At 46.9% G+C, this 27941-nt stretch overlaps 1 protein-coding gene across 2 annotated transcripts in view; it reads right to left on the bottom strand.

Moving 5' to 3' along the window:
• Window positions 1–2895: 2895 nt before the first annotated feature.
• Window positions 2896–27941, bottom strand: part of PPM1F (protein phosphatase, Mg2+/Mn2+ dependent 1F) — a 177842-nt gene continuing 152796 nt past the window's right edge. Inside the window, exon 8 of one of the 2 annotated variants that reach the window (XM_086942726.1) lies at window positions 2896–9863. In XM_086942726.1, the coding sequence (XP_086798852.1) occupies window positions 9511–9863 (353 nt within the window). In that variant the 3' untranslated portion in view covers window positions 2896–9510. The remainder of the gene's footprint in view (window positions 9864–27941) is intronic. The other variant, XM_086942727.1, reaches the window with a different exon arrangement.

Below are 27941 nucleotides of genomic sequence, written 5' to 3'. Positions count from 1 at the left end.
CAGCTAGAGTTGCTACAGCAAACCATAGAACACATGAATATAACAAATGCATACGCAAACTATCTTTAGCTATCCCAGCAACCTGTAGTCTTAGAACCACTTCTACATCCAGTGCCACTGTGCTCTCCTATGCCTTACAGGTACGTCTTATTATTATTATTATTATTATTATTATTATTATTATTGCATTTATTGAGCGCACAGCTACCCGGAGGTTTCCCGGCGCTTGCCTTGGGAACCCGTCCTGGCTTTTCCCTGTGAGATAGCCCCTACAGGGCATCCCCAAGGTGAAAGCCAGGCATCCCGCCGCAGGGGGGCCGTTGTGGAGATTAAGCAAGCTTAATGCCCAGAGTTGCAGAGTGAGAACCCATGATTAGAGCAGGCACCGAAGCTAGAATTATCGAGTCCGTGGACATTTGAGCTCAAGACCCTGCCGCGTCGGGAATTGAACCCTGGTCCCGGGTCTGACCTCAGCTTCCGGGTCTGCCTGCTCTACACCGTGAGCCACACTTCTCCACGTCTTGTCATGCTGGTGTTGAATAAATTCAATATATCAAATAAGATCCTTCACCATAGAGACTACCCTCATGTTTATTGCCTTGAGGCGGCATAAAAATAAGCCCAGATTGTTGGACCCGGGGTCTCCGGTCCACCTAGGGTAGCATGGCACAAGGGGTAAAGGCTTAACTCCAAGACTTCTATGTTGTACTTGCGTCACACTCAATTCAGTAACTCAGCGTACCTCCACTCCAAAAATGACACCACACCGTCGTTGGAAAAATAGTAAAGCTTTATCTTCATGTAATCCTTATATTTGAAATTGTCAACACATTTCATCAATCAGGTTCTTAGCAAGGCAAAATCCCAGCATAAACTTTAAATAAGGAAAAGACAAATCTGTTTCACTTAGTTCAGAGCATTATCAAGCAATATTCAGTAATCAGGTCAATGTGCAGTATGTAGGACACTATAACCAAGCGAGGGACTAATGGTATTGGTTAAACAATAGGTGGTTATTTGCATCTTCCATTACATAAATAAATAAATACGTAAATAGTCCCAAGGTAGTAAATTACATACGTTTACCATCAAGTCTTTTTGGCCAACTATTCACTTAGCATACGTGCAGATTCCGGGAAATGGCACAACTTATTACCCTCTTACTCGACATAATAACATACAGTAACAGAGGTTGGAATTATCTCAGTAAAGCGTTTTCTTGTACCATTCTGGGAAGGCAGTTCAGACAAATTCAAGCCGGGAGAGAGCCAGTAGAATTTGCAGTTCCTAACAAGGACTGGAGAGCGCAGACTAAATGGTCAATGCTAGCACTACAATCCAGCAGGAAAAGGAATGGTCAACAATGAACGTTGTCCAAATGCCTGAAGTAATAGGACCAGTTTAACCACAGGTTCAGGCCCTTGCAGAGTCACCACTGGAATGGAAAGATCTTAATTATTATTTTCCACCCATAGTTGGCTGGCTCTACCATTCAATTCCCTCCCAGAGTTGTTGGTAGCTTTCTATGCTTCTGATCGTCAAGTCTGGTTCCACCTCGTAAGGTCTTGTAGACGTGTGGGGAAAAGCACTCTTGTTAGCCCGCAAACTGAGGTCGCTTCCTATCTCTCCTCACATTGGTCCCAGCGGGTGTGATTCCCTCCACTTCTCACCTGAGGTTCGTTGCCGATGGAAGGAGGCCGCTGCCCGCACAAAGGGAGAAAAGGGGGGCCCACCGCCACAACCTCGCCTCACTCGGAATCCCCAACAGGCTCTCAATGCCAGGGACGGACTAACGGCGTCGATCGCCAGAAGCCGGAGGCGGAGTACTGACGCGGGAGAGTGATGCGCTGGGCTGAGGCCTCGGTCGCAAGGCGACCCCGCCCAGCGTCTCTCCCAATCCTCAGTCAGCTTCCTCACAACACGGCCTGGCTTCCCCTTTTAGCGCGGGCCGCCTCGCTGACCAGATTGCACCAGCAGCACTCGCTTCAGGAGCGGAGGCCGGCAGCAAACTCCTACGGCCTCTCACACAAGAGAAATCCCCGGGCTGCAGCAGTGAGTTAACATGTGTTGGCAACCTTGCAGTGCGCCAACCTACACACTCAGCAGCCTGTACTCCAGCCAGCTCCTAGGTGACCACTCTTCTTCTAAAATGGCCGCCCTGCACTCCCTCTATATATAGCCTGGGCCCAAGTGACTAGAGTGGACCAGAAGGTTCCAGAACCTCTCATGTCCCTTTATGGCCAAAGGCTCTGAGGTAATTTCTGACAGGCCACCATTTTAGGACAGAGCACCAATCCTCCATTTTTAGAGGAGCACCTGCGCCTCATCATTAATTAGTAATGATGGTGCGCCCAGAGTTTTAAAGCCAACACAATAAAAAAATGTAGTGGACAAAACAAATGAGAAGGCAAAAAGGGGATAAAAATTAGGAGGGACCACCCAAAGGGCTGACAGGTCTAACACAGATAACCATACAATTTGCTGAATATTTCAGACCTAGTGCACTATTTATTCATCAGGATAACTGAATCAGGTGAACACTCGCCGATGAACCACGTGGCATCTACAGGTCACAGAGGTTGGTAAATTCAGTCTTTCAATTAGTAAATAGCGTCACTTACCGTGCATAGAACCCACATAAGTGCGATATGAAGTGCCATATACTAACAAGTTTTCATTCCTGCAAATCTAGTTAGTAAATATGCACTTATACAGCTTTATCAAGATGCAAAAAGAAAGCAGAAATGTCATTGTTGCTACACAATTACACTGACAAGGAAAACTGCATACAAACTGAACAATTGGAGAGTGTACATAGGGCAATAGCAAACTCAATGAGGAAAAAAGAATCATTCATCACCATACTTCAAGTAAAGGAGGCAGGTTCAAAACAGCTTTAGCAAAGATTACATTTTTATTTTGATAAAATACATTTAAGTCACCATCAACCTTATAATACCAGTAAAGAACGGAAAAAACGCCTTCTGACGTTTCTGAAAAAACACCTTTTTATAAGCAATGCTGCAGCCAGATCAAACGACAGAGCAAACAAGGTCACAAACTGGGCTGCAGAAGGCACGTTAAGGCAATGCACAAAAAATATATATATATATATATGTAACATTACATATTCAAACATGTAGCTATATGTTTACTGCTAAGGTTAAAAAAGAAAATAACACTGCAGGTTTTTTAAAATGATCTGTAAATAGATATAAATATTGCATAATACAGTCATAATAATAATAATAAAGAATTTAAATACTTTTCTTTGATATAAACCAGTGTATACACTGCGTAGGTCCCCGCAGGGCTGAGGTTTTACAAACATACACAAACCAGCAAGAGCACGAAACGGTGGTGAAACAGCCATCTTCTTCCACAAGGGAAAATTTCCCAGCCCCTACCCTCTGTCAGCATCACTTTTTGTTTTTCTCTGTATTAGCTCTCTGACTAGTACTTGGCAAAGAATGAATTTCCGCAGCAAAGCATTGATCATTTTATTTGTTTCTCCTTTAAAGCCTAGTTACTCTGGACTTCGCAGGTTAGCCGTGCCAGATTCTCCAGTTTGTGTTACTTGGTACAAGCGGCAGTGGACAGGATATTGCCATTGGGCACTTTCTAAAGTAGAAAGCGGTTGTGAGAGACAATTAACCTACAAGTACGCCAGAAAAGGGGGTATCGGAAGGTAGCTTACACAATTTTCCCATCAACCTAAAACGAAGAGAAGCCCACCTCAATGAATTGGAGGATACCGAAAAGCCAACAGCTCCTCGACAACCAGAGGATATGTGCTTCGAACGCTATCAGATAAGATAGAATTTTGCTAGTTCCCAAGACTAGTCTTTTTTCTTTTTCACTAGCACAGAGTCCCAAAAGGCTTTGGTTACGAATTTTGAAGGAATTTTCTCAGACCAAGACAGTCTTAATAGTATTCTTTCAAAGACCAGAAAAGATGGGACTAACTCACAAAGTTCAGTCTTGGCTAATGACCGCTTTAACATGGTCCCTCAATTTTCAGACAGCCTGACTACTAGTCACATAGCTTTTTACCAAGCTTTAGATATTTTTAAGGGATATTTAATTTAATTCCAATAAGATATTCAAATTACATATGGAAATCAAACTGTTGAAGGTTTTTATAAAAGAGGAAATCTAAGCTTCTTTTGCTCATTAAATGTACGTGTTCACGACAGAAATAAGTTGTAAATTTCTGAAAAAGGTGAGTTTCAAACTTTTAGAATTGTCCTTTTTTTTTTTTTAGAAAAAAGACAGTAGGAAGCATCCCAATATAACTAAAGGCTGGAAATAAATCACAAAAATGGTGCACATCTATGTTTTACTGTGCAACTCATGGCAAAGTTTGGATATGTTCCATGAGCAGGTTCTTTGATATATTCATATCCCTTTCAAAGTCTGACCGGGATGGAAAAACCTAATTTGGCCTAACAGCTTTACAACCGTTAGTGAGAACCTATCCAAACCAAGTGTGGAACTTCATGTAAAATCCCTAAAGTATGTGGTGCCAAAATAAAGAGTTTTATATTGAACTAGAAATATATTGATTTTCACTTCATGGTGAAGGTAAGTAGATATGGCATTAAAATGGTACACCTACCCTTCCTTATGTATGCTTATATTGATAGTAAAGCATTGATCAAAATATTTTATATTTTTGTCCTTCAGATTTTAACAACGATCCAAACTAATGAACAGCTGCAAATTGGGCAACAGAATGCATTAAAGAACATACACAGAATCCTGTAGCTTCCCTGATAATCCTGTTCAGGTGGGATTACCACAGTGGATGGCGTTTAGAAAGTGGCACAACTTCTACTACAGGAAGACATCCCTTCAGTCTATTACCCAGAAGAGCAACTTCATCAGTATAAACCAACAGATTAAGTTATCCGTATGAAGGATAATCCCATAGATCCCGGCACAAGGGTTTGCAATGTGCTTTGGGCCTTCAAAGTGAAGAGTTCAGCCACAAAGGCTTCCAAAGTAAGCAGTCCTGAGGTGCTCTATATGAAGAGGTTTCTTTGCCTACTTGTCTATGCAACACGCAGAAGTGGGACACTGGCCCAAGACCACTTGGTGCATACAAAGGATGCTCAAGAAGCATTCTGCGCACTCTGCCCACAGGAAAGAAGAGAGTCCTACCTGGGCCTGAGGCTCTTGCAGTACATTCAGCATTGTTCTAGGACAGACACAGGCTTCACCTGGAATGTCTGCATTGCCAACTCATCTGTACAACAAACAGAGGAGCTGCACTACAGCTAGAGCCATCAGTGCACGGATATCATGGACAAGAAGCTCACAGTGCTCTGAGTGACGTAGATCAGAAATAATACATTCACTATGAAACTAAGAAAGCAGAAGAGCTCCTGAAGTCTCTCAAGACATAGGAGGCAGTAGAGGATGCCCGATCGAGGACACCCCTCTGCCAAGGCTACTGCGGTACAGTAAGTCTATGGAGAGGGGATTAGTCTGATTCTTCTATTAAGTTTCTCTGGCAATGAATAGGGGAGAGGGGTGGGCAAAATCTGTCCAGCATGTGGCCAGGCGAAAAGCCTTACTACATTAACAGAGTAAAGTTGGAAAGTAATATCGGGCCACCTCATACACATGCAAGTGCGTGGACTCACCACACAACCCCCAGGAATGCATCACGATCCTCTAAACAGGGAGCACTTCTAGCTTTGTCATTTGGTTATAAATAAATGAATAAATAAAAGAATCTTATGGTGCTCTCAGCACAGTAGAAAACGAAAGCAGCAAAGGCTTTATCCAAAGAGCTTACAGTGCACTCAGCACTGTACAGAAGACATAAAATTGGCACTAAGCTAAAATATTACTGTTACTTGGCACTATCCAAAGCATAAAACAGGCAACTATCTAAGGGTTCTACCACGCATACAACACTGTGCAGAAGACAACAGACTTGCTCCAAGCGAAGAGGTTGTAAGAGCACCCCAGAAGTAACTAAGGAGGTTATAGTGTTCTGAAATAAAAGTCTAATAACGACACAACTGAAGGATAACAACATACTCTGCACTCTATAGAATACATAGCGTAGATGGTAACTAGAGCGCATCCAATGCGTCAACCATTTCACTTAATATATCCATAGTGCTCTCCCTACAGACAACTTTAGTGCCTTGAACGCTCTTCTCACTGAGTTGTGACATCGCTATATTTTGCATCCAATAGTTCGGTGCTAAATACACAGAGCATTTAATGGAAATGTTAAGTAAGTAGCAAGAGATGTATGCACTGTTCTTAAAGAGTCAGGTCTTAGGCCCGGCTTTGAAGACCACATTTTCATATATAGTAAAAGGAAACCAGAGGAAAACACGGAGTACAGGTGCAGCAAAAATGACCCATCAAGGAGCAGAGGATACAGGACAGGAATTAGACAGCTATTCAAATGAACAGGATTAGGAATAATGGGCAAGAAGTTAACTTCTAAAGTGCCCAAGGAAGCAGAGTGGAACCTTTTTTGGGGAAGGCCAGGAGAGTACGACAGTTCTGGACAACAGCATCTTTAGAGGAGGAATTGTGGATGCACAGGACCAATTGGCAGTGACGGTTCTGGTAACGGCATCAAATTAATTAAGGCATTGGACAGGCTGTGTCTGGTGGCATGAAAGTAAAGAATGCACCACAAACCAAGTGCGGTCGACAGCTGAAAGGAAGGGGTGGTGGACAATCTTCCCACTCTGCAAAACTAAATCATCATAACTGATTGAAGATCAGCCAATCCATATAAAACCTTGGGTCTCCCAGCACTTGATTCTTCCAGGTAGTAGGCAATCTTTGGAAGTTTTGAAAACAGACTCAGATGACCAATCCGCAGCCCTCATGATATCATGAACACTAGCACCCATGGAAAAAGCCTTGGAAGCCATTGCTCCTCTTGCAGAATGGGCCCCAAAGAGGGAGATATCAATGCCTGCTTCCTGCATGAGCCAACGTAACCAACGTGCCAACGTAGCTGGAGAAACAGGCTTGAAAGGCTTCTGTAAAGCGATAATCAATTGACCTTGTGAATCAGAACGAAAAGGTGCAGTGCTTACCTCATAATCCTTTAGACATTGGACTACACACAACTGTGGGTTGTGAGGAAAGCAAGGATAAGAAACCGCAGCTGTATTACATTTTGTTCGCTTTGAAATGACAAAAGACACCCTCAGGCGAGAAGGTACGACCCGCGAGATCCAAAGCCCACACATCAGACACTCTTTTACAAGAGACCAAACACAGGAGCATAGTCAGCTTAGCTGAGAGTTGTTTGTGGGATAAGAGATTATTGGAAGGCCAATCAGCCAGAAAACGCAAAACAATAGAAACATCCCAAAGGGTAACATACTTGGGGCAAGGAGGTTTTACCATCCGGATTCCCCGCAACAATTTCGAGATTAAGGGATGTTCTCCCGCTGGTTTACCATCAACAGGAATATGACCTGCAGAAATCGCAGAACGAAAGTTATTAACCGTTCTGTAAGCTAGCCCAGAGGATGCCATGGAAGCCAAAAAGTTAATGATCTAAGTGAGATCCGCTGAAACGGGATCCACCGACTGCTGTGAGCACCAATCACACCAACGCTTCACTCTTGATTTATAGCGCTTGTGTGTTGGGGGCCCAAGCCTCATTAATGAATCTTGTAGCGTCTCCCGATAAGCCTTGGATTTTCCAGCGTTCCCCGAAATTCTCCACGCTACGAGCAGGAGCTGGCCCGACATTACTAGAGGATGTGGTTCCCGTAGAGGGTCCAGCAACAGGTTCCATACATGTGGAAGGAGGAGCGGCGTCGAGCAACTCATCCCCAGAAGAACTGGAAACCACGCTTGAGCCCTCCAAAGAGGGGTTATTAGAATGAGCTCTGAAGAGAATAGACGGGCCCGGGCTAGAACTCGGGGAATCATGAGGAATGGCGGAAATGCATAGCATAGCAGAGGAGGCCAGACCTGTAGAAATGCATCCGTGGCTAGAGCCTCCGGATCTGACCTCCAACTGTAGAACTGGGGAACCTGGGTGTTGAGTCGGGAGGCAAAAGGGTCCAGATGACAAGTCCCCCAAAATTGGGACAACCTGCGAAATACCAGAGGATGAAGCCTCCAATCGCTGCAATCTCGCAGATGGCGAGAGTTCCAGTCCGCAATTAGATTGCGGGAGCCCGGCAGGTATTCAGCAATAACTTTGATCTTGCGGTCCAAGCAAAGGTGCCAGAAATCCTTCTTCCAAGGCATTCACTCTTGCAGTTTATAAAAAGGATGCATAACAAATAGTTGATCCAAATGAATCACCTGTGTTAGGAGTGAGGGTAAGCTTTACCAGAGAATAAGATGCTAGCTTGGGCTATAATCCAGGTTACGATCCACAGGACCAAGCTTGGAAAACAACCTGGAAAAAGCCTCTGCACTGATCAAGTTATATTACAGTTAATATATCCCAGTCACGTATTAATCTATCCTTCATAAGTGACTCAAACAGATAGGGCATAGTATTTTTTAAATATCTTTGGTAACAAACCGCCTTCAATATATATAGAGAAATCAATGTCTTATTTAGTCGCAGGACGGTGTTCAAGTGCACTGTGTGCAAACTGGTAATTTAGCAACAACTGGAACGATTACACAAACAAACCTGGAATTCATTTCAGAATTTAAAATAAGCACAACTAAACATATAACCAAAGTGCAGGATCCCACAGACGGGAGGGGAGGTCTTTTGGTGTGTGCAGCGTCTTCTGAACAATAGCTGCAATTCTAAAAGGATTCTTCGGGTTGTATCCGCCTGCAAAGTAAACTTTCTCAGTCTCAAAAACCAAAATCAGACAGGGTAATAGGTTAAGTTTAAATGTTTTTTTAAAGCACCTTTCTTGGCATAATGCTTTATACACCTAGTTTAACTATGATTACGAGGTCTTTACCGCGCCTTCTGCTACTTCCAGATTACAAACTCTTCTTTGGTTTTCACAGCAGAGACAAACTCTTCACAATGCCATACACACTATCGAAAGACACAGCCCAGTCAATCTTCTTTGGCACGACATAAACTATAGTAGCCACCAGCAGTGTGCCTTCTTGCAGGTTTACACAGTTTTCTTAAAAATACTGAGTCTGTATTATTAGTTTTTTTAAACACTGTGGGCTATAATGTAACATGATCATTTTTTTCAATGATGGCGCTGCAACTCATTGACCAGGGTTTACAAGGCAGTCTAAATAAGGTGGCAGTATGTTGGCCGTAGCATATACAGTCCCTACACCTTGGACGAAACAGTATGTACAGAGAGGAGTTGCTGCTTGGGCAACAGAATAGCCGCTGATGAACTATTCATGGGCTTGCTGAAAGAAAGATGGAAGAGTTAACAAACAGAACACTTGCGGTGCACCGTGGTGTAGGTCTAAGGCTGCCATGATATCCTTCAGCACGTTTGCGGTCTGCCTCTCATACGGGCATTCCGTTGTCCTTCAGCAATAATCAGACTGGGTGCTGCTTTCTTAAGTGAAGAAAGTGAATAATCCATTTGAAGCCCTCTTCTCGCTGTCAGAGGCTTGGCTAGGTCTCAGGCTTTCAGACAGAATGCTGCTGGGGTCCCGTAAAAAGACCAACAGGACCGTTATGTTGTCGCTGGAGCCTCCATGCTTGGCGGCAGCCACCAACCTCTCTGCTGCCCCATGGCCATCACCCTCACTGGCCTTCAAGTGCTCCAGAACCAGGGCAGGGACGTCGCAGGATTGCACTGCATCGAAGAAACCATCGCAAGCCAAAAGCAGGTAGTCCTCGGAGCCCACCAGTTTGAACGAGGCACTGTCTGCATCACCGGAGACGTAAGGCTTATGATCAATGTCACCTGTGCAAAAAGAAATACGAAATATATTAGACTGACAAGATGAGGAGCTAAAGAATGACAGGTGCGAAAAATGCGAGGTGGCATATGGGGAACTAATCTCTTTCTCTTCAACAAATGAATGATGCTCAACATGCTAAGGGGGAACTCATAACAGAGGACTTAGGGGAATGGCATGTACACTTCTAGGGGAAACGTATAGACAGCATGTAGCATGCAGGAGGACCAATGAGAAAAGTATGTAAGCTGCAGGGAATGGGTGAAGATACTTAACAGGACCAGGGAAATAACATGAAGGAATGATTAATAATGAACTCATAATAGAGGACCACGGGAATGGTATGGGTTATGCAAGACTACAGTACTAGAGATTAACAGAGAAACAGTAACATGCAAACTAATGAGTGTATTCATACCAGAGAACCAGCTACAGATCACAGAAAGCGCATGTACGCTGCAAGGTGTAAGAGGTGATTGTAGAATCATGCACTGGTTCCATGGCAAACTCGACCAGGTAATCAAACGTGTTTTGATTTACTGTGCAGTTAAGAATGATGTACCGGGGGGGCGTGGCTGACGGCTGACTAAGACGGCCGCTTAATCCTTGAGCTCCGGAGTTGACCTAACCCTTCGCATCCATCCGCTCTTTTATCCGACATTTGCAGGGCTCAAAAGGCTGGAGCTAAGGTCCGACCTCGAGCGGCAGCGACCGGAAGAACTCCACTAAAAATCCGTGACCACCCACAGCTGGGATCGCCGTCTGAAGTAGAGTGGCCTACATGCGGCGGTCAGACCGGGGACTGTGTTAATGCTGGCGCCCAGAGGGAGGTCCGCTGTGACATGGTGAAGAGCGCGGTTTGTTCCCGTGTTTAAACCCACACGGCAGACTTTGCCGATCCTTGCTATATCTCTTCAGACCGCCTCTCTCCTGTCCCCCACTGTGGGCCCCGCGATCCGCGTTGGTTCTGCTGCCTGGGATTGCCCGAGTCACCTTGCCGCCGGAGAAGAGCCGCTTTGGGAGTTCAGGCCGCGGCTGCTGTGTAGACAGCGGAACAGCACCAGTAAGTGCCGCGATTTATATCGGCGCTGCCCCCAACGGCTCAACATTGCCTCATACCCCCATGACTTTGGGCATACAATTATGAGAGGTGCTGTGTTATATTCGGCCCAACTGTACTGACCAGAGATCAGGCCCGGTGGAATTGCGCCCCTCCCCCCACCTCTGGCACTAAGGCCTTAATAAACGCCGGTTCACAGAACTTACTGCATTGATAAGCAGACGGATCCTGCTGCCGCCCAACGACCTGCTGCCTGCAATCCCCGAATAGAGCCATATTTGTACCTGCGCCTACCTACAGGGTGCGGCATTAGACAGAGTTGCTATTCTTTGGCTGCATCGACAGCTTGCTTTTTGAGGCGCTACATTCTCCTGCACTCCCCCGGGGCCTCTGACCGGTCTGAAAACGACCCATCTGCACCTTCTACTGTGAACAGTTCTCGGCCCAGAGGCTGCCCTGATCTGCTGAGCCATGTCGAGCAGGGGTCCCAGAACCCATGCCACGCAACAAAAATTGGACAAATATGCATACGGCAAGCACTCTCCGACAGCGCTGGAAGGGCGCTCCTCACAGCAAAAAACGCCAGATGGAGAGGGGACCCCAAAAGTCACACTCGAGGACATCATGCAAGCTCTTGCCAACGTCCAGACTACTGTTAGAACAATATCCACTGATGTATCCCTGCTTCGTGAGAACTTACACAAAATAGCGGACAGGGTGAAAGAGGTGGAGGTGGTAACCAAATCCTTGGTTGTGAATACTTCGGAGGTGCAGGTGGCGCTGGCGCACCTTGAAAAAGAGAATAAATTACTCGCAGACAAGCTTGATGACCAAGAAGGGCGCGCGAGACGGAACAACGTTAGAATTATTGGTATTCCAGAAACTGAAGGCACCCAGGCGATGGACTTATATGTAGAGGAGCTGATAAAACCTAAACTACAGCCTAAGGGGCTCTCACATTTCTCATCAGTGGAACATGCCCACAGGGTGCCGGGAGGAAGATCAAAGCCTGGGGCGCCTCCTCGGCCAGTGCTGGCCAAACTCTTCAACTTCAGAGATAGAGACGCCATTTTACAAGCGGCGCGCGTTTCGCCTCCAATACGCATTCTGAACTCTACTGTCAACTTCTTCCCTGATTACACTGCAGCTGTCTCGAGGCGGAGGCAAAGTTTCTTTGATGTCAAAAAGCTGCTACGTGAAAAGGAACTACCATACTCTATGCTTTTTCCCGCAAAGCTTAGGGTGGTGGCTGGAAGTCGAACATGGTTCTTTGATACGCCGGAGTCGGCTCTCGATTGGTTGGAGGGGTGGCGTCCGACGGGCCACATTGAGCGTGGAAATGGCTCTCGCCGCCGCAGGGAGGAAGAAGAAGACCCGGAGAAACAAGGTTCCAGAAGTCACGGATCAAGCCAGGTGACGCCGCTGAAGGAGGAATAGATCGGACAGACATTTCAGTGTTTCCCACCGCATCGGGCGGATTTAGAACCTCTTCGAACTTGGCTGTTTTAAGGTTTGGACTGAGGCAAGCCTTGGGGCCTGAGAAGGGCAGGTACCTTGCGGAACTCATTACCCCCGATACGCAAGTATTGCACTTTTGGGTGGGTCGAAGCACTCTGCTAAGTTGGGGTGGCGGGCAGTTTTAGGCTTGCTAGGCAGGGAGGGGGGATGGGATCTGGGATAAGGGAGTTACATGTTTTGTTGATTTTTTGTGTGTTGGTTTATTGCAATGTTTTTGGGGCAACACTCTCCTTCTGTGACGGATCTACATTTAGCAAATGTGGCTTTGAATATTTGACAGATTCTTATATTTCTGATGGCTGAACATGCTTCACAGGAGATTAAGTCTCCCCAAACTGCCTTAACGATAATGTGTTGGAATGTCCGATGGTTAGGAGATAAAGTGTTTTTTATTTCATAAAAATGTTTAAAATTTTTTTTAAAGAATGATGTACAATTCTGTTGTGTGGTGTACAGCATTATTGAGGACAAATAGTTGCATAACCAGTAACTCACCGAGCCAGAGGATGACTTGTACAGCTACGGAGTGAGTTACTGAAAGGCCTGCTTGCAGTATGTAATGCATGTGGCATCGGTATGAGGACGCCCTGTTACAAAGCTGTGAATGGTGGGTACACTGTTTGGTATGTAGTAAAGAATTGTGGGCAATAACTGCTGTTAATGACCCACTCCTGCAATAATAGCCCTAAGCTGGAGGAGAGGACTACAGGAGGTATGGACTTATAGCTGCCCGTCATAAGCTACTTCAACTCGGCCGGTCCTCTGTAAGAAGAGGAGGGTCAGTGTGCAGTGCAGAAGTTATGCGCAATCACATGACCAAGCCATCATTTATGGACCTGTGCATGAGATCATAGCTGTGTCTTAACGCACCATATGCAGGTCCTGGGCTTCTCGTGCATGACGGGTAGAGCACAGGCCAGAAACGGGCACACTGCAAAGAATGGACCCCGGTGATCATGCGCAATAGTGGATATTTCTGGAGTCAGCCCAAGATTGAGGAGCACCCGCATGGGCCGCAGGCGTCCATTGTATGACGTATCACCAGATCATGGTACAAACAAATCTTTGGGAGACCAAAAGCAAAGCAGCTTGGTAGGCAGAAAGGAAAGCCATATTTAAGAATCTGGTACCAACATCTATGAAGATGGCTGCCTGCCTAGATGACAATGTTAAATTAGAATAATACCATTAACAGTATCAACACGTCAATAATAATAATTGTACCTGCGTGACTCACAATACTCAAGGTTTGTAATTATTTATTATTCAACCGACCGTTCTCATTTTTCGACCACAGAAGAACGAAAGGTCAAGTCAACAAACTGAGATTCCATTATGTGCCTGCAGTTTGACTATAGGTATTCCCAAGGGATGTATTAAATAGGTAGAGATTGATTAACCTCGTAGCGAAAGCAGGTTATAAAGTTAGGCCCTGCCATGCACAGAGGTAGACAAACCTATAACACAACAGAATTCGCCAAGCTTCTCAAAGACCACCCCAGAGTGAGGCAGCAGCACTGCCAACGTTTAATCCAAAGCCTTGAGCAATGTGGCACCAATTTAATCCACGAACTGATACACTGTGCATCCGGTTGCAGATTGAATCTATAGATTCTTCATAATCTTATATATCCATGTATTCTTCAGGAGTTGCCAGATCCAAAATATAAGCAGATCGCACCAAAATACAGGAACAAAATATGAATCTCCCTGCACAGCTTGCAAGTCCAAAGTATGAACCCCTCTGCATCAACATATAGGTGAGAAGTATGACCCCTGCACCACCATCTTATAGGTTCAAAGAATGAAGCCCCGGCACCATCCGCATATAGTTGAAAAGTATGAACTCCCTGCACCACCAGCTTACCGGTCCAAAGTATGAACCCCTGCACTACCAGCTTACAGGTTCAAACTATGAAGCCCCCCGCACTAGTTTACAGGTCCGAAGTATGAACCCTTTGGCACCAGCTTACAGGTCCCAAGTTTCAACCCTTCTGCAGCAGGTTACAGCTTTACAGGTTCAAAGTATGAACCCCTCTGCATCAGCATATAGGTTCAAAGTATGAACCCCCTGCACTAGCAGCTTACAGGTTCAAACTATGAAGCTCCCCGCACCGGTTTACAGGTCCGACGTATGAACCTTTCTGCACCAGTTTACAGGTCCGAAGTATGAACCCTTCGGCACCAGCTTACAGGTCCCAAGTTTCAACCCTTCTGCAGCAGGTTACAGCTTTACAGGTTCAAAGTATGAACCCCTCTGCATCAGCATATAGGTGAGAAGTATGAACCCCCTGCACTAGCAGCTTACAGGTTCAAACTATGAAGCTCCCCGCACCGGTTTACAGGTCCGACGTATGAACCTTTCTGCACCAGTTTACAGGTCCGAAGTATGAACCCTTCGGCACCAGCTTACAGGTCCCAAGTTTCAACCCTTCTGCAGCAGGTTACAGCTTTACAGGTTCAAAGTATGAACCCCTCTGCATCAGCATATAGGTGAGAAGTATGAACCCCCTGCACTACCAGCTTACAGGTTCAAACTATGAAGCTCCCCGCACCGGTTTACAGGTCCGACGTATGAACCTTTCTGCACCAGTTTACAGGTCCGAAGTATGAACCCTTCGGCACCAGCTTACAGGTCCCAAGTTTCAACCCTTCTGCAGCAGGTTACAGCTTTACAGGTTAAAAGTATGAACCCCTCTGCATCAGCATATAGGTTCAAAGTATGAACCCCCTGCACTAGCAGCTTACAGGTTCAAACTATGAAGCCCCCCGCACTAGTTTACAGGTCCGAAGTATGAACCCTTCGGCACCAGCTTACAGGTCCCAAGTTTCAACCCTTCTGCAGCAGGTTACAGCTTTACAGGTTCAAAGTATGAACCCCTCTGCATCAGCATATAGGTGAGAAGTATGAACCCCCTGCACTAGCAACTTACAGGTTCAAACTATGAAGCTCCCCGCACCGGTTTACAGGTCCGACGTATGAACCTTTCTGCACCAGTTTACAGGTCCGAAGTATGAACCCTTCGGCACCAGCTTACAGGTCCCAAGTTTCAACCCTTCTGCAGCAGGTTACAGCTTTACAGGTTAAAAGTATGAACCCCTCTGCATCAGCATATAGGTTCAAAGTATGAACCCCCTGCACTAGCAGCTTACAGGTTCAAACTATGAAGCTCCCCGCACCGGTTTACAGGTCCGACGTATGAACCTTTCTGCACCAGTTTACAGGTCCGAAGTATGAACCCTTCGGCACCAGCTTACAGGTCCCAAGTTTCAACCCTTCTGCAGCAGGTTACAGCTTTACAGGTTCAAAGTATGAACCCCTCCGCACCAGGTTACGGCTTTATAGATCCAAAGTACGAGCCCCTCTGCACCAGGTAACATGTCCGATATGTGAACCCCTCTAAGCCAGTTCACAGGTCATGAAGTATGCACTCCTATGCACCAGGTTACGGTCCCAAAGTATGAACCCCTCTGCACCAGGTTACGGGTCAGAACAATTTGCATAATAATGCTGCTCACACATCACTCCTCAAGCTTAGTTAACTTTGCCAAAATCACGAAAATAATTTCTCCCCATTTTCATCCCATGCAAAAACGTCTTTGCTGTTCCTCTTACCGCAGGTGTTCGTACTGTGTGTGCTGCTGTGTGTTCCCTTGGTGTAGACTGGCTATGAATCCCTGTGCCCATGTCTGCAAATCTTACAAGAGCAGCCGCACTGCCATCTCACTGACCTGCAGGCGTCATTTCAAAGAAGACAGTTCAACGCGGAGACTGTTCAGATGCACGCTGGTGGATTATAGGAAACAAAGTGCATTGAGTCAGCGGGGCTGGCCACAGCCACCTCTGCTGGGATCAGGAAGGAGAGGGGGGTAAGCAAGCACCGGGGCACATACAGTCAGCTCACAGGCATCTGGCTAGAGTTCAGGCACTCCCACTGGGTGCCACCACCCACCCTACGAAATAATAGCCCTGAATTTTGCTTTCAACAGGAGCAGCTTCTTTGGCATAAATTAGTTCACAATTCTCTGCCTTCTCCGAGAAGCCCCCACACCCAGCCACTTAGCCACATCGTTTTCTTCGCTGTCGCTTAATGGGGAGATTCTGCTATCAAAACTGTCAAGACTGCTCGTGCTGCTAGTTAATTTTAGCATCAAACGCCCACTGACAATCTGATCCACTTTCTGTTGAATTTGGGGGGAGCTTGAGGCTTAAAGTCGCAGCATTCGCAAAGTGAGTTCAGCACATGGCATACCAGGATGATCCCGATCTGCTAACACGAAAGATAGACAGAGGCCTCGCCAAAAGGGGCATTTGTGAGGGTCTCTTTTATTGTAAAACGAAAATCTTCCAAGCCCTAGACCAGACTGCCTCGAGGGTCTGGGGAATGTACCTACTTATCGGGGAATCGGTAAGTCCTATATGGGCTTAAAAAATGTGGCAAAACTCATTTGGGTGATACCCCAAAACTATGGGGAAGTGCAGTTTACTTTCAGTATAAAAACACCCACACAAATAAAATGGTATTTGATCAATCGGGTACCGTCCAATTCAATGTTTGTCTGCATGTAATCACATACCATTTGTTTAGATATTATTTGCTTCTAACCATTCAAGAAATGCCCTGCAAACAAAAATCAACATTTCTACCCAGAAGTGTCACTTGCAAATTGTCCTTTAGGTCAGCAGAGAGCAACCCAATAGTTAGTATTTTTTCCCACACAACACCTCTATTTACACATCCCCTCCCTGCCATCAACTCACCCCTCGCATGACTCACGGGTTCCAATGCCTTCTTTTTCATACCTTTGGGGATGGATCGCCCAATGACACGCTCTGAATCACTTTGGTACAAGCCCACTGGACTGTTCGTTCTCTGTTAATAGTATCCTGTCCAGAAGCACTGCCCACTTCAGAGTTAGTACTATCTAGTACTCTGACATCTCTGAATGTTAGGCCAGGCACCATCATGGGAACCGTGGACCCTTACCAGTATGGTTGTCATTGCCATCACTCGCCTGCCAGCTCAGACTTCGCGAAGCCACAACTGATACTGTGGGAACTATATCTCCGAAGGGAAGAGGAGTGAGTCAATAAGCCCTTTCGTCTCATACTCTGGATGTCTTCTTCGCAGGCCCAGCATAAGATCCAGAGTAGAGATTTCCAAGGCACAATTGTATATCACGATCAACCACTGATATGCAGGTCCCTCACTTTTCTGCATATTCCTGCTCTGTACAAATCTCCTACTGGTTTGGGCAGACAAAATCCAGTCACCCACAGGAGTCAATGGGACCGACCATAGTACCGCTTTTGTTAGTCAGCATGAAGTACACTTAGATCTGGTCTGGCATGTCTGGTTCCTGCTGTTTACTTCTCTCCACACCACTGGAGTCAAGCTATCCTGGCTGAAATGGGGTACAAATAAGAAATGTGAGAACCAATTAAAGGTCCCTCTGTGGCATCACATAAGATTTGGGCGGAAACATATGAACTAAGGCTTTATGAAAATGCATCACATCTAGTGATTTGAACAAGGATTGGTTTTGCAAATGCAGAAAGGCGGACGATTAACTTTAACCATATCCACGGTGAGTCACTGCTGGCCACAAGACAACATAAAAAGCAAAACATTCAACTACCTTGCTTACAATGTGTCTGTATGGCAGGAATTACACCAACAAACCTATATCAGCAACCTGCGGGAACAGATATTGTAGTTACCCCCCCTGGCCACTAGGAGGACTTCCAAGGCTTCAGGAGAGAGGTCAAAAGCAGTCAACTGCTGCAGCTCAAATTCCACTAAAGGAGGTGTAGATTACGCAAACCTGGGTGTAGGAACCTGCTCTGTTGCTGCAAAAGAAGTTCCTTCTAAAGAGGCAACCTACAGCAGATACTGATGTCCAGACTTTCCAGGTACCACACTCTCCTAGCCCTATCCAGAGCCACTAGTATGACCCGATCCTGGTTGTTTCTCATCTGCTACACTCTAGATTGAGAGAGCCTTTTTGGGGAACTCCTGCACACAAAGGTGCTGACATGGTGAATTCTCAGATAGATCCAGAATTCTCTGCACTGTTCAAAGACACCCTGGACCACCTACGGGTGTAACTGCCATGCATGATCTGTTCAATGTCGATGGCTGAGTTCCTCCACCCTGGCTTTTAAAGGACCTACCAACTGGTTCACAATCGGTGAAATGCCCTGACTGTTCAACCAGGTCTAGAGGCGCAGACCCTCCTGGCACAGGAATGAAAAGCCACATGCCCTGCTTGTTGCACTACCACTTGCCAGTGGTATTCTCCTTGAGGACCTGAACCAGCCTCCCCTTGATGGTCATAAAGAAGGCCACCAATGCCAAGCCAAATGCCTTTAACTCCAACAAATCAGGTCTCCATCAGAGACCATATCTCTCTGATCTCTACTTTTCCCATGTGTCCTGCCCACCTCAGCAGTGATGTTAACAGTGGGGACTAGCATCCAGCGGGACGCGGGGGTCGTAAGAAAGCTAAAAAAAAATGAATAAAATCAGGGGAGGAGCCTAGCCTGCAGCCGAGATGGCCGCCTAGTCTCTCGGCTCCGCCGACCCTTGTGCCCTTTTTCATTATCCTGCCGCATCGAGAAGTGCTCCTGATCACGTCGATGTTACTCCCGGCGCAATCCGAGCGCTACCGGCGGTGAGGAGTCCCTGCTTACTTCCCGGCCCTTCGAGGGATCGCAGCCGGGCCATTGCCTGTGGGGGACGGCCGGAAGCGACCACAACAACAGCGGCCGCCGTGGTGGAGGAGGAGCCGGTCGGCTGGAATTGCAGTTCGGCGCTGGGCTTCTCGCCGCAGCGCTTCCCTCCGCTCGGCAACCTTACGCGCCAGGAAACATTGTACCGGCGCTCATACATTGTATCCTTGCCCGGCTGGGAGGTGGTCTGGACTGTTTCTTTGTTGCTTCTCCTCCGTAGCGGACGCTATTTTCCGCATTGGGAACCCAGCGCCTGCCAGCGGAGTTATCTGCTCATCTCGGGGGCCACTTGTTTGCCGGCATTCTCACAGTTGGAGCTTCCACACGATCAACTGTCTTCATGTTTTTGTCCCAGCGGAGCCTCGCAGATCCTCTGCAGAATCGTAGTGAGTCGATGGATGGAAATGGCGACTTGCTTTCTGAAGTGCTCTGCTGCCGTTCGCCCTGGGCGGGGGTCAATGCTGCATCCTCCATTCTGGATACACCGCTGGGGCTTCGTGATATCCTGGAAGCTTTGGAAGATCTAAGGTTGGCCTTTTGTGACACTGCCTATGGACTGGGGGCCCGGCTCGGTGCGATTTCTCCGGCTGGCCATGATGGTCTTTCAGTGCTGCACACTACGCCACATCCTCAACCTGTTTACGGTGAATTGGCTGCCCTGGAGCATGGGGAGGCGATGGATGGTCAAGCCTCAGTTTCCGCTGCAGTACTCCCCGGATTTGATCTGAAGGAGTTTGGCGATAACGATACTTCGCGATGGCTGGTGCTTCTGCTTCGGACGCCATGTTTTTCATCTCCTTTGTCTTCTGATGGCATGCCTCTCTGCTTCTTTCTGGATTTGCTGTCCGCGCATCGGCCTGCTGCTACGCTGGAACTCTTGCCTCGTCTTGCTCCCTACTGTACTCTCCTCGGACAAGCAGCGGTGGCTTCTCTTGACTTTTGTGACCGACCTTTCAACCAGTTTGATTCATCTCAAGCGCCTCGACTTCTGCAATGGATTTCACGGTTGCCTTCTGCGTCCATGTTGGCGGTTTTAGAACTGGACTCCGTTGTCATGCCGGTTCGAAGGGGACAGGGCTGAGGATGTTTCTCCTTTTTGTTGCAACCTGCTGTGTGCATTGCTGGGGCTGTAAAGGACAATTGTTGGAGGTACATGTTGTTTAGGTACTGGGTCGGGGTCCGGGGTTGGGTGGCCGCGGGTGAAAGTATTGATTGTTTTGGCTATTTCTCTGGCCCTCCTCCGGTCTTCTGTGATTCTCTTTTTCCTTCTTTTCCTTCCTTCTGAATTTCGGGTACTCTTTTGGGGCGACAGACACACTGCTAGGGGGGGGGGGTAGGCCGTAGCCTCTGCATGCGTGTAGGGTGGGGGTTTTTTCTTTGTTCGTTTCAGTTCCTATGGGCCTCATTTTTTGTTCTTCCTCTTCTACTCTTTTCTTCTCCTATTTCCTTGGGTCAGGGGGTGGATTGGGAATTTGTGGGTAGTGGCTGGGGTGCATTATATTGTGTGTTCGTCATCTATCCTGACCTATTCGCTTCCAGCCGTTTGTTTTGTGGATAATGCTTGCTGATTTCTCTGAAGACCGTTGCCCACTTCTGTCCTGGTCGTATTGTTTGGACTCTGATCCTTCTTGACTTTTATTGCTATGGACTCACTTAAAAACTTTAAAATTAAACCTTCATTTATCCTACCTCTCGGCAGCGCAATTACGTACAGTGTAACTCGGATTAATCATGCCTGCTCTGCTATGCTGCTGAGTCACCCAACTGCTTGCTGATGTGCTTTTTATACTGTCGAGGCCAGCCTGTGGGTTGTAGGCCCATATTTGTTTGCACATATTGTCTAATAAACGTTTTCCAAAAAATAAAATTTTTTTAAAAAATGAATAAAATGTGAGCACCAGAACATGAGAGCAGCGCCCTGATTGGAGGGAGCGGCCTCACTCGGAGCTCCACAGCGCCCGGGAGGCCTGCACTTGATCTAGCCCAGCTGCCTTAAGAAAACTGGGTTAGAGATGTTTGAAGTGCGCATGTGTGGCTGGCAGTCGCAAGATGGCCGTCCAAAAAAGACATGCACTTTAAACAGTGCACCCTCCTGCTGTTCCTCAGCAGCAGCTGCACCCTGTCCGGTCGCTCTTTTGAGGACGGGGATGAAAAATAGAATTGTAATGAATTAAAATGTATCTTTCATATCTGGTGCTTTGGGAGGAAAAGGGGAGACGCTCGAACAGAGGAGCAGCCTCTGGATGTTAAGTTATTTTATGCTGTTTTGTATAGCGCACTAATCAACAGTGAGTCTGCATTCTCAACTTGGATCAGGACAGAGCTGCACGCATGTCTCAACGGTGTTCTGTGATGTAGAGTTTGGCTTAGCAGTCCCAGATGGTTTTGGGGTTCATCATGGTGCAGTTCCCACAAGACTTGCAGTCATGAAAGGAGCCTAGACACCAAAGACAAACCTCGTAAGGGCCTGTAATAGACATCGGCTTGTGACTGTCCCCACAGGGCTTAAACCCCACAGTCTTTAGAAGGGACATGTTCCGTTCCACACAGTGAAACCATTTTTAGAATAGCTCCTAGATGAGAAGGTCTGGGAGGTATCTGCATTCAAAAGGACAGAAAGAAAGGAGCAGACCTCAGATTAAAAAGGGTGGAGCAAACAGGGCTAGACTGGGAACAGAAACCGGCCCTGCATATTACAGGTGGGGGCACTCAACGGCCCCCATTCATGCCAAGGTCAGTGAATATTTGTGAGATGGGAGACTCCAAGGCTCTTCATTACATTGCGCAGGGGGACCATCATTTTACATTGCACCCCTGTGCAGGATAGAGCACTTGTGTAATATGGCTGTCGAAACATACTACCCTGATAATATGCAGGATAACCTGTCCAGACAAAGCGCAGGATGTTGATGATTGATTTCGTTATTTGTTTGTCTGTGGGTGCCTAACTCTGCTAACAGTCATCAATCTTACAAACATCAGTGCGTTGGTGCGGATGTACCCTGGTGACGTGGAGCCTCAGGGGCTTTGACCACGTTACAGAGTGAGCTTATGTTCAATGTCCACCGGAAGCCAATTCAATATTTGGACCCAAGAAGGCAAAGCTGTATTCCATCGTCCACTGAAGTTTGCTTCTAGTGGTTCTCAGAAGCGCATGGCTTCTTGATCTAAGCACCTATGCTGGTCAATGCTATGACAATTAATCCTGCAGAGAGATTTGGCATTTGTATTTATGCATTTAAACACCAAACATGTCAGCATGGATGTGCATTGGCTCCTGGTAGCCAATAAAGACAGCAGAGTCTAGTCCCATGGCTATCAAAGGTGCCCAGCAACTGGCATCTTGTATAAAATTGTAATTGTGCGATGTTTTTGGGTTTGGCATTAGCAGCTTCCAGGTTGGCGTTTGTAAGCGATCCTACACTTATTTTAGGATGTTAAGTGCTCAGAAAGGGCTCCCAATTATGTTCAACATATTGTACTCAGATAATATGCAAAGTATTTTACCAAGATAATGTGCGGTGCAGGGTACATCGTTAAGTTTTAAACTGTCATGCTGCAACAATGTGCCAGCTATGGTACCTTGATAGCGCGCAGAGCAGTGTTTTTGCTACTCAAATAAGCCACTGGTTATTGAACCCAAGTAATGTTAAGAGTATTGTACCAGGGTGGTGTGCACGTTATTATACTCCGATTATGTGCAAAGTATTCTACCGTCATAGCGTCCGGGTACCAGATAATACGACTCAGTGAATATTGTACCCATATATTTCCTACCCAGATAATCTGCAGCCCAATGCAGGCTCCTTATTTGCAGGACATTGTGCCAGATAATCTCAGCACCGCTGGAAGGAGTGAACAATGTTAGGATTGGAAATTAAATGTTTTTCCCCAGTTACTTTATATATTAACTTTTCTATAGGATCTTTGAATTTTTCTCTACTGAAGGAAACAGTTGCAAAAATAGTTGATAAAATTAATATTCTCGATGTCAATTTCTAATGAGACGTAGAGTCTTAGGCCCATATTCCAAGTTCGGCTGTCCAATGGACCGTTGAACCCATGCTAGTGGTCCACCCGCTGCATTAGGACTGTTGCAGTTGGACCGCCACAGGACCACAGCTGCTGCCAGGGATCCTAGATCCCTGGCGGTGGCTCAGCGGTCTGAGGCCCCTAGTATGCTGGTGGCACCGCTACGGTACTACAATTCATATTAGGTGTTTCCTCACTGTCACACTTTTCATGGTAGTGCGACACCATTTGTGTATGTGTTGCAGCGCGAACCCCAGCAGCTTGCGCCAGAATTTACTTTGACTTTAGAAATGGTTTTAAAATACTTACCCAAATCGCGTAGAAACTTGAAAGTTAGTATTGTCTGTTGTCCTCGACCCGACGCACTCCCAGCCTCCCATAGTCCTCAGCCAATCGGCCGGTACGGGATGGAGCGTGGAGGCGGGGCCAGACACAAAAGGAGCTGACTCGTGGGAAGCGGGCAATTGTGTATGTGTTGCAGCGCGGACCCCAGCAGCTTGCGCCAGAATTTACTTTGACTAACTGTTTTTAGAAATAGTTTTAAAATACTTACCCGAATCGCGTAGGAGGTGGAGAGTGGGGGCGGGACCTGGGCCTAAATGCAGACCATCAAAGGGGAGAGCAGCGGACGCGCCGGTGGCGCGCCAAAGGCGTGCCCGTCTGCGCCCGAACAGCCCCAGGGGCCATGAACCCTGGCCAAACCATCACTTAATCCTCCAGGGCACTCAGATCATTAGAGCAACCGCTAACCTCGCCGGACGTTCTTGGCCGCGTCTCAGCTTACGGCATCCTTCAAGAACAACTAGGTCACCCTACTCCTCCTTCACCTACTCCCCCCCCCTCCCCCTTCCTTCCTTTAACCCCGGCCCCACAATAGCTAACTTGATAACTCTCCGGGTTTTGTACCTTAATACGCGCTCTTTGGTGAAGCACCAAATGGACATATTCATGCTGTTGACATCAGAAAAAACGGATGTATTATTACTTACTGAGACCTGGCTCACTCAGGGGGGTTGCCGCCATTATACATAACAACCATAAGTTCAGCGCCATGACCTCATTGGTGCTACCCAAAGTGGAGAATAGTGTTATTAATCTCGACACTAACTCAGGATCTCTGGCACTCGCACTGATCTACCGTCCCCCACAGGCCATGCCTCTCTTCCCCCTCTCCCTTAATGAACAGATGGCAAATCTCATCAATCATGCTAGAGTCCTACTGATTGGTGACCTAAATTACTGGTTTAACGACGCATGCAGTGGGCCACAGGCGGAGGAACTTTCCGATCTGCTCTCTAACCTAAACATGATGCAACACCTATCAGCCCCCACCCATATCAAGGGTCATACCTTAGACCAAATCTGGACTCAACGTCACACTGTCAATCCCACTGATCTCCCCCTGTATCTGGTCTGACCATCATCTGATCGAATTTACAGCCACCTTCCTGGGCAGGGCCAAGCTCACCAAGGGGGCGGGAGGTCTGACCCGAAAGTGGAGAACACTTGATACTCAGGGACTCATCGACTCCTTAGCTAGCTCCCTACCCTCCATCGACCCTAACTCCAACGTCGACTCTTTGGAATATTACATTATAAAATGGCTATTGGTGGATAGTGATAAGCACGCCCCCCTCATCAAATATTCGTGCGCCAGACACTTCGATGCCCACAAAAGGTTTACCAGTGAAATAAAAGACCAGAAACGAAAACTCCACCAAATAGAAAGACAGTGGAGACACTGCTACTCCAGGGAAGACAGTGTACTGTATATATCAGCCCGCAAGGATTATACGAATTCCATACTGTCCGCTAAAGCAGCGTATGTCTCAGCAGGAATTCTTACTGCCCCTAACAAATCTAGGGAAATGTTTAAGATTGTGAATGATCTCAGCAGTAATGATAGAATTCTACCCAGCCAGGCCCCTACTCAAGAGCTGTGCAACTCGCTGAACAACTTTTTAGTGGAAAAAATTGCAATTATCTGGGCTAGTATTCCCCCTACTGCGCACACGGCACCCCTAGAGGACATTCCCAGTAATCCATCTACTATGAATCATTTCATGGATATATGCCAAAACACACTCCTTGATTTAATAACTCGTGTCAAGTCTGGCTCCCCGTAGGACTGCTGTCCTCCCTTTGTCCTCAGGGACATTTTCTCGGCCCTACCTACCAGCATCCTCCCTTTCCTCAACGAATCCCTCAACGAATCCCTCAGCAAAGGCGAAGTTCCTGGTGCCCTAAAAGACGCTACGTTAGTCCCTCTCCTGAAGAAACCAGGTGCAGATCCCTCGAACCCCTCTAACTACCGCCCTATCTCCCTCCTCCCCTATCTGGCTAAAATCCTGGAGGATGATTTCATCAAAAAGAGAGTGAGGGTCATAAGAAAACACTCATACCCCTATGAATCCATAACTCAAACAACAGGAGAGTGTTAGTATCTACAACAGACAAAATCTACAAGCCAAAGTTGGTACTAAAAACCGCTAAGTTATTAGACAAGGCTGTTATTGTCACACACGGGCGGCGGATGTGGCCGTCTGTAGGTGATAAAGCAGGGAGCCGTTTGGTGCCAATGCCCAAACGTGAAGATTCCTCCTGCCGCATTGCCCATGGGGCACTTTTTCAGTAAATGATAAATCCAATGGTGCCTCCTCTAAAAAGGAGCCTATAGCAACTTGGGGAAGACTTTCCTACTAAGTGCTTCGACAAATTACAGGTCGTATCATCAAGTGACACTACTCCCTGTATCTGTGCACTTTAGGGTGCCCAGAACAGTGAGTTGACTTTTATTCTTGGTCCTGACGAATGCCGAGCGAACTCAGCTCAACTGGCAGAAACATGTTGACCGTGTTTTAAAAAATATTTTCTTTTCACTTTTCAAATGGGACTTTGTGGTTCAAACTTGCACAACCCGGTGTAGTCCAGAAAAATTAATATTTTTCGATCACTGTTTTTAACAGAGTCACAGCTACCCTCTTATTAAATAATTTTGAGGAGTAGTGCGTACTCTTTTTAGATTCACTTCCACTTCTCTAGCGACAAAAGGGACCCAATGAAGACAACTGGCTACCAGTGTTCCACTGGGGCCTGAGGGTCCTTTTAGCTAGTTCTTTCAACACGTGCACTCTATCTTTTCCAACTGACAATAACAGCCTTGTCTAATAACTTAGCGGTTTTTAGTACCAACTTTGGCTAGTAGATTTTGTCTGTTGTAGATACTAACACTCTCCTGTTGTTTGAGTTATAAAATCCTGGAGGCCCATGTGGCTAGGTGCCTCTCTAATTTATTTGAAAACTCAGGATTTTTAGAGCCTAACCAAGCCGGTTTTCGTCCGGCTCATCCGACTGAGTCAGTCATCCTGTCGGTACTGGATACGTTGAGAGCAAACGTGGACAGGGGTGTTCCCCAGGCCCTCATGCTCCTGGACCTGTCAGTGGCATTTGACACGGTCAATCACGACATCTTGCTGTACTGTGTAGAACAGCAGACATACAGGGTCCGGCCTCCAAGTGGATAAACTCCTTCCTCACAGGTAGATCCCAAGCCTTGGTGCCTTCACAGCCCCAAAATTGCCCACCTCGTGTGGGGTTCCGCAGGGCTCGTCCCTCTCCCCACTGTTGTTCAATCTCTATATCCGGCCTCTGATCCACTCACTCAAAGACAAAAGAATAACGGTTTTTAATAATGCCGACGACCTTCAGATCATCTTCCCCTTGGATTCCCTCAACGCCGCCGCTGAGTTCCAATCTACGATGCTTCATATCAAGCATTGGATGGATCTTAATCAGCTAAAACTCAACCCGGGTAAGACGGAACTGGTGCTGCCCGGGAATAGTGCTGCTCACTGGGGATCACACTTTTGGCCGAGCGAACTAGGATCTCCGCCCACCCCTTGCCCCTCAGTAAAAAGCTTAGGGGTGGTCATCGACGCTGATCTCTCACTTACAGGCCATGTGGGGGCAGTGGTCTCTACCAGCCTCTTCCAACTGCGAAAAATTAGGAAGATTGCTCACCTGTTATCTCATGCAGCTCTCGTCCAGGTACTGATTGCTCTGGTGCTCTCACGACTAGATTTCTCTAATTCCCTCTATATAAGACTACCTCAGGTCCTGTCTGTAGGAAGGTACCTCCTGACTATGGTTGCCCCCAACTTTTTGCCCTGTGTTTTAGCTGGTTTTTGACATAGTCGACCTGGGATCCTGCCAATCAGGACCCCAGGCCTACTGCTCTCTCTTTAAAATGGATTCCATGTACCCTAGGTGCATTTCCAATTGGTACTGGGCCACCCTATCACACCCTGTAACTCAGGGCATGGGTGTACCCAGGGCCTACCAGGGGCTGAAGCATGTATTATGCCACCCCTGGCTGGCCTCCTAAATTTGACACAACTGGCTGCATGACAGCTGGGGCAAAGTCGTGTAATCACCCTTTGCTGTAGATATAGTATACCTATATCTAACCCTAAAATGGACACACAGATTCCTATCAGTCACTCCTATGGCAGGCCTTAACAATCCTGAAGGCAGAGTGCTTGGAATCGTGTGAGATGGTGCGCTGGCATGAACTGAGCCTGTCTGCAGCTTGCGGAACCATTCTTTTTGAATGCCCGGACTACGCCCCAGATCACGTTGGCTCGGTCCCATCTGCAGAGAACTGGGTACTCGTCAGCACTCCGTTGCACTCCGGATTCTCTTAACTAACACAGCCCCTCCCATTGTCTGTGCTGTTGCTAA

The sequence above is a fragment of the Lissotriton vulgaris genome, chromosome 11, assembly GCF_964263255.1.
Source record: "Lissotriton vulgaris chromosome 11, aLisVul1.2, whole genome shotgun sequence".
Lineage (NCBI taxonomy): Eukaryota > Metazoa > Chordata > Amphibia > Caudata > Salamandridae > Lissotriton > Lissotriton vulgaris.
This window is presented reverse-complemented; position numbering and strand designations above follow the sequence as displayed.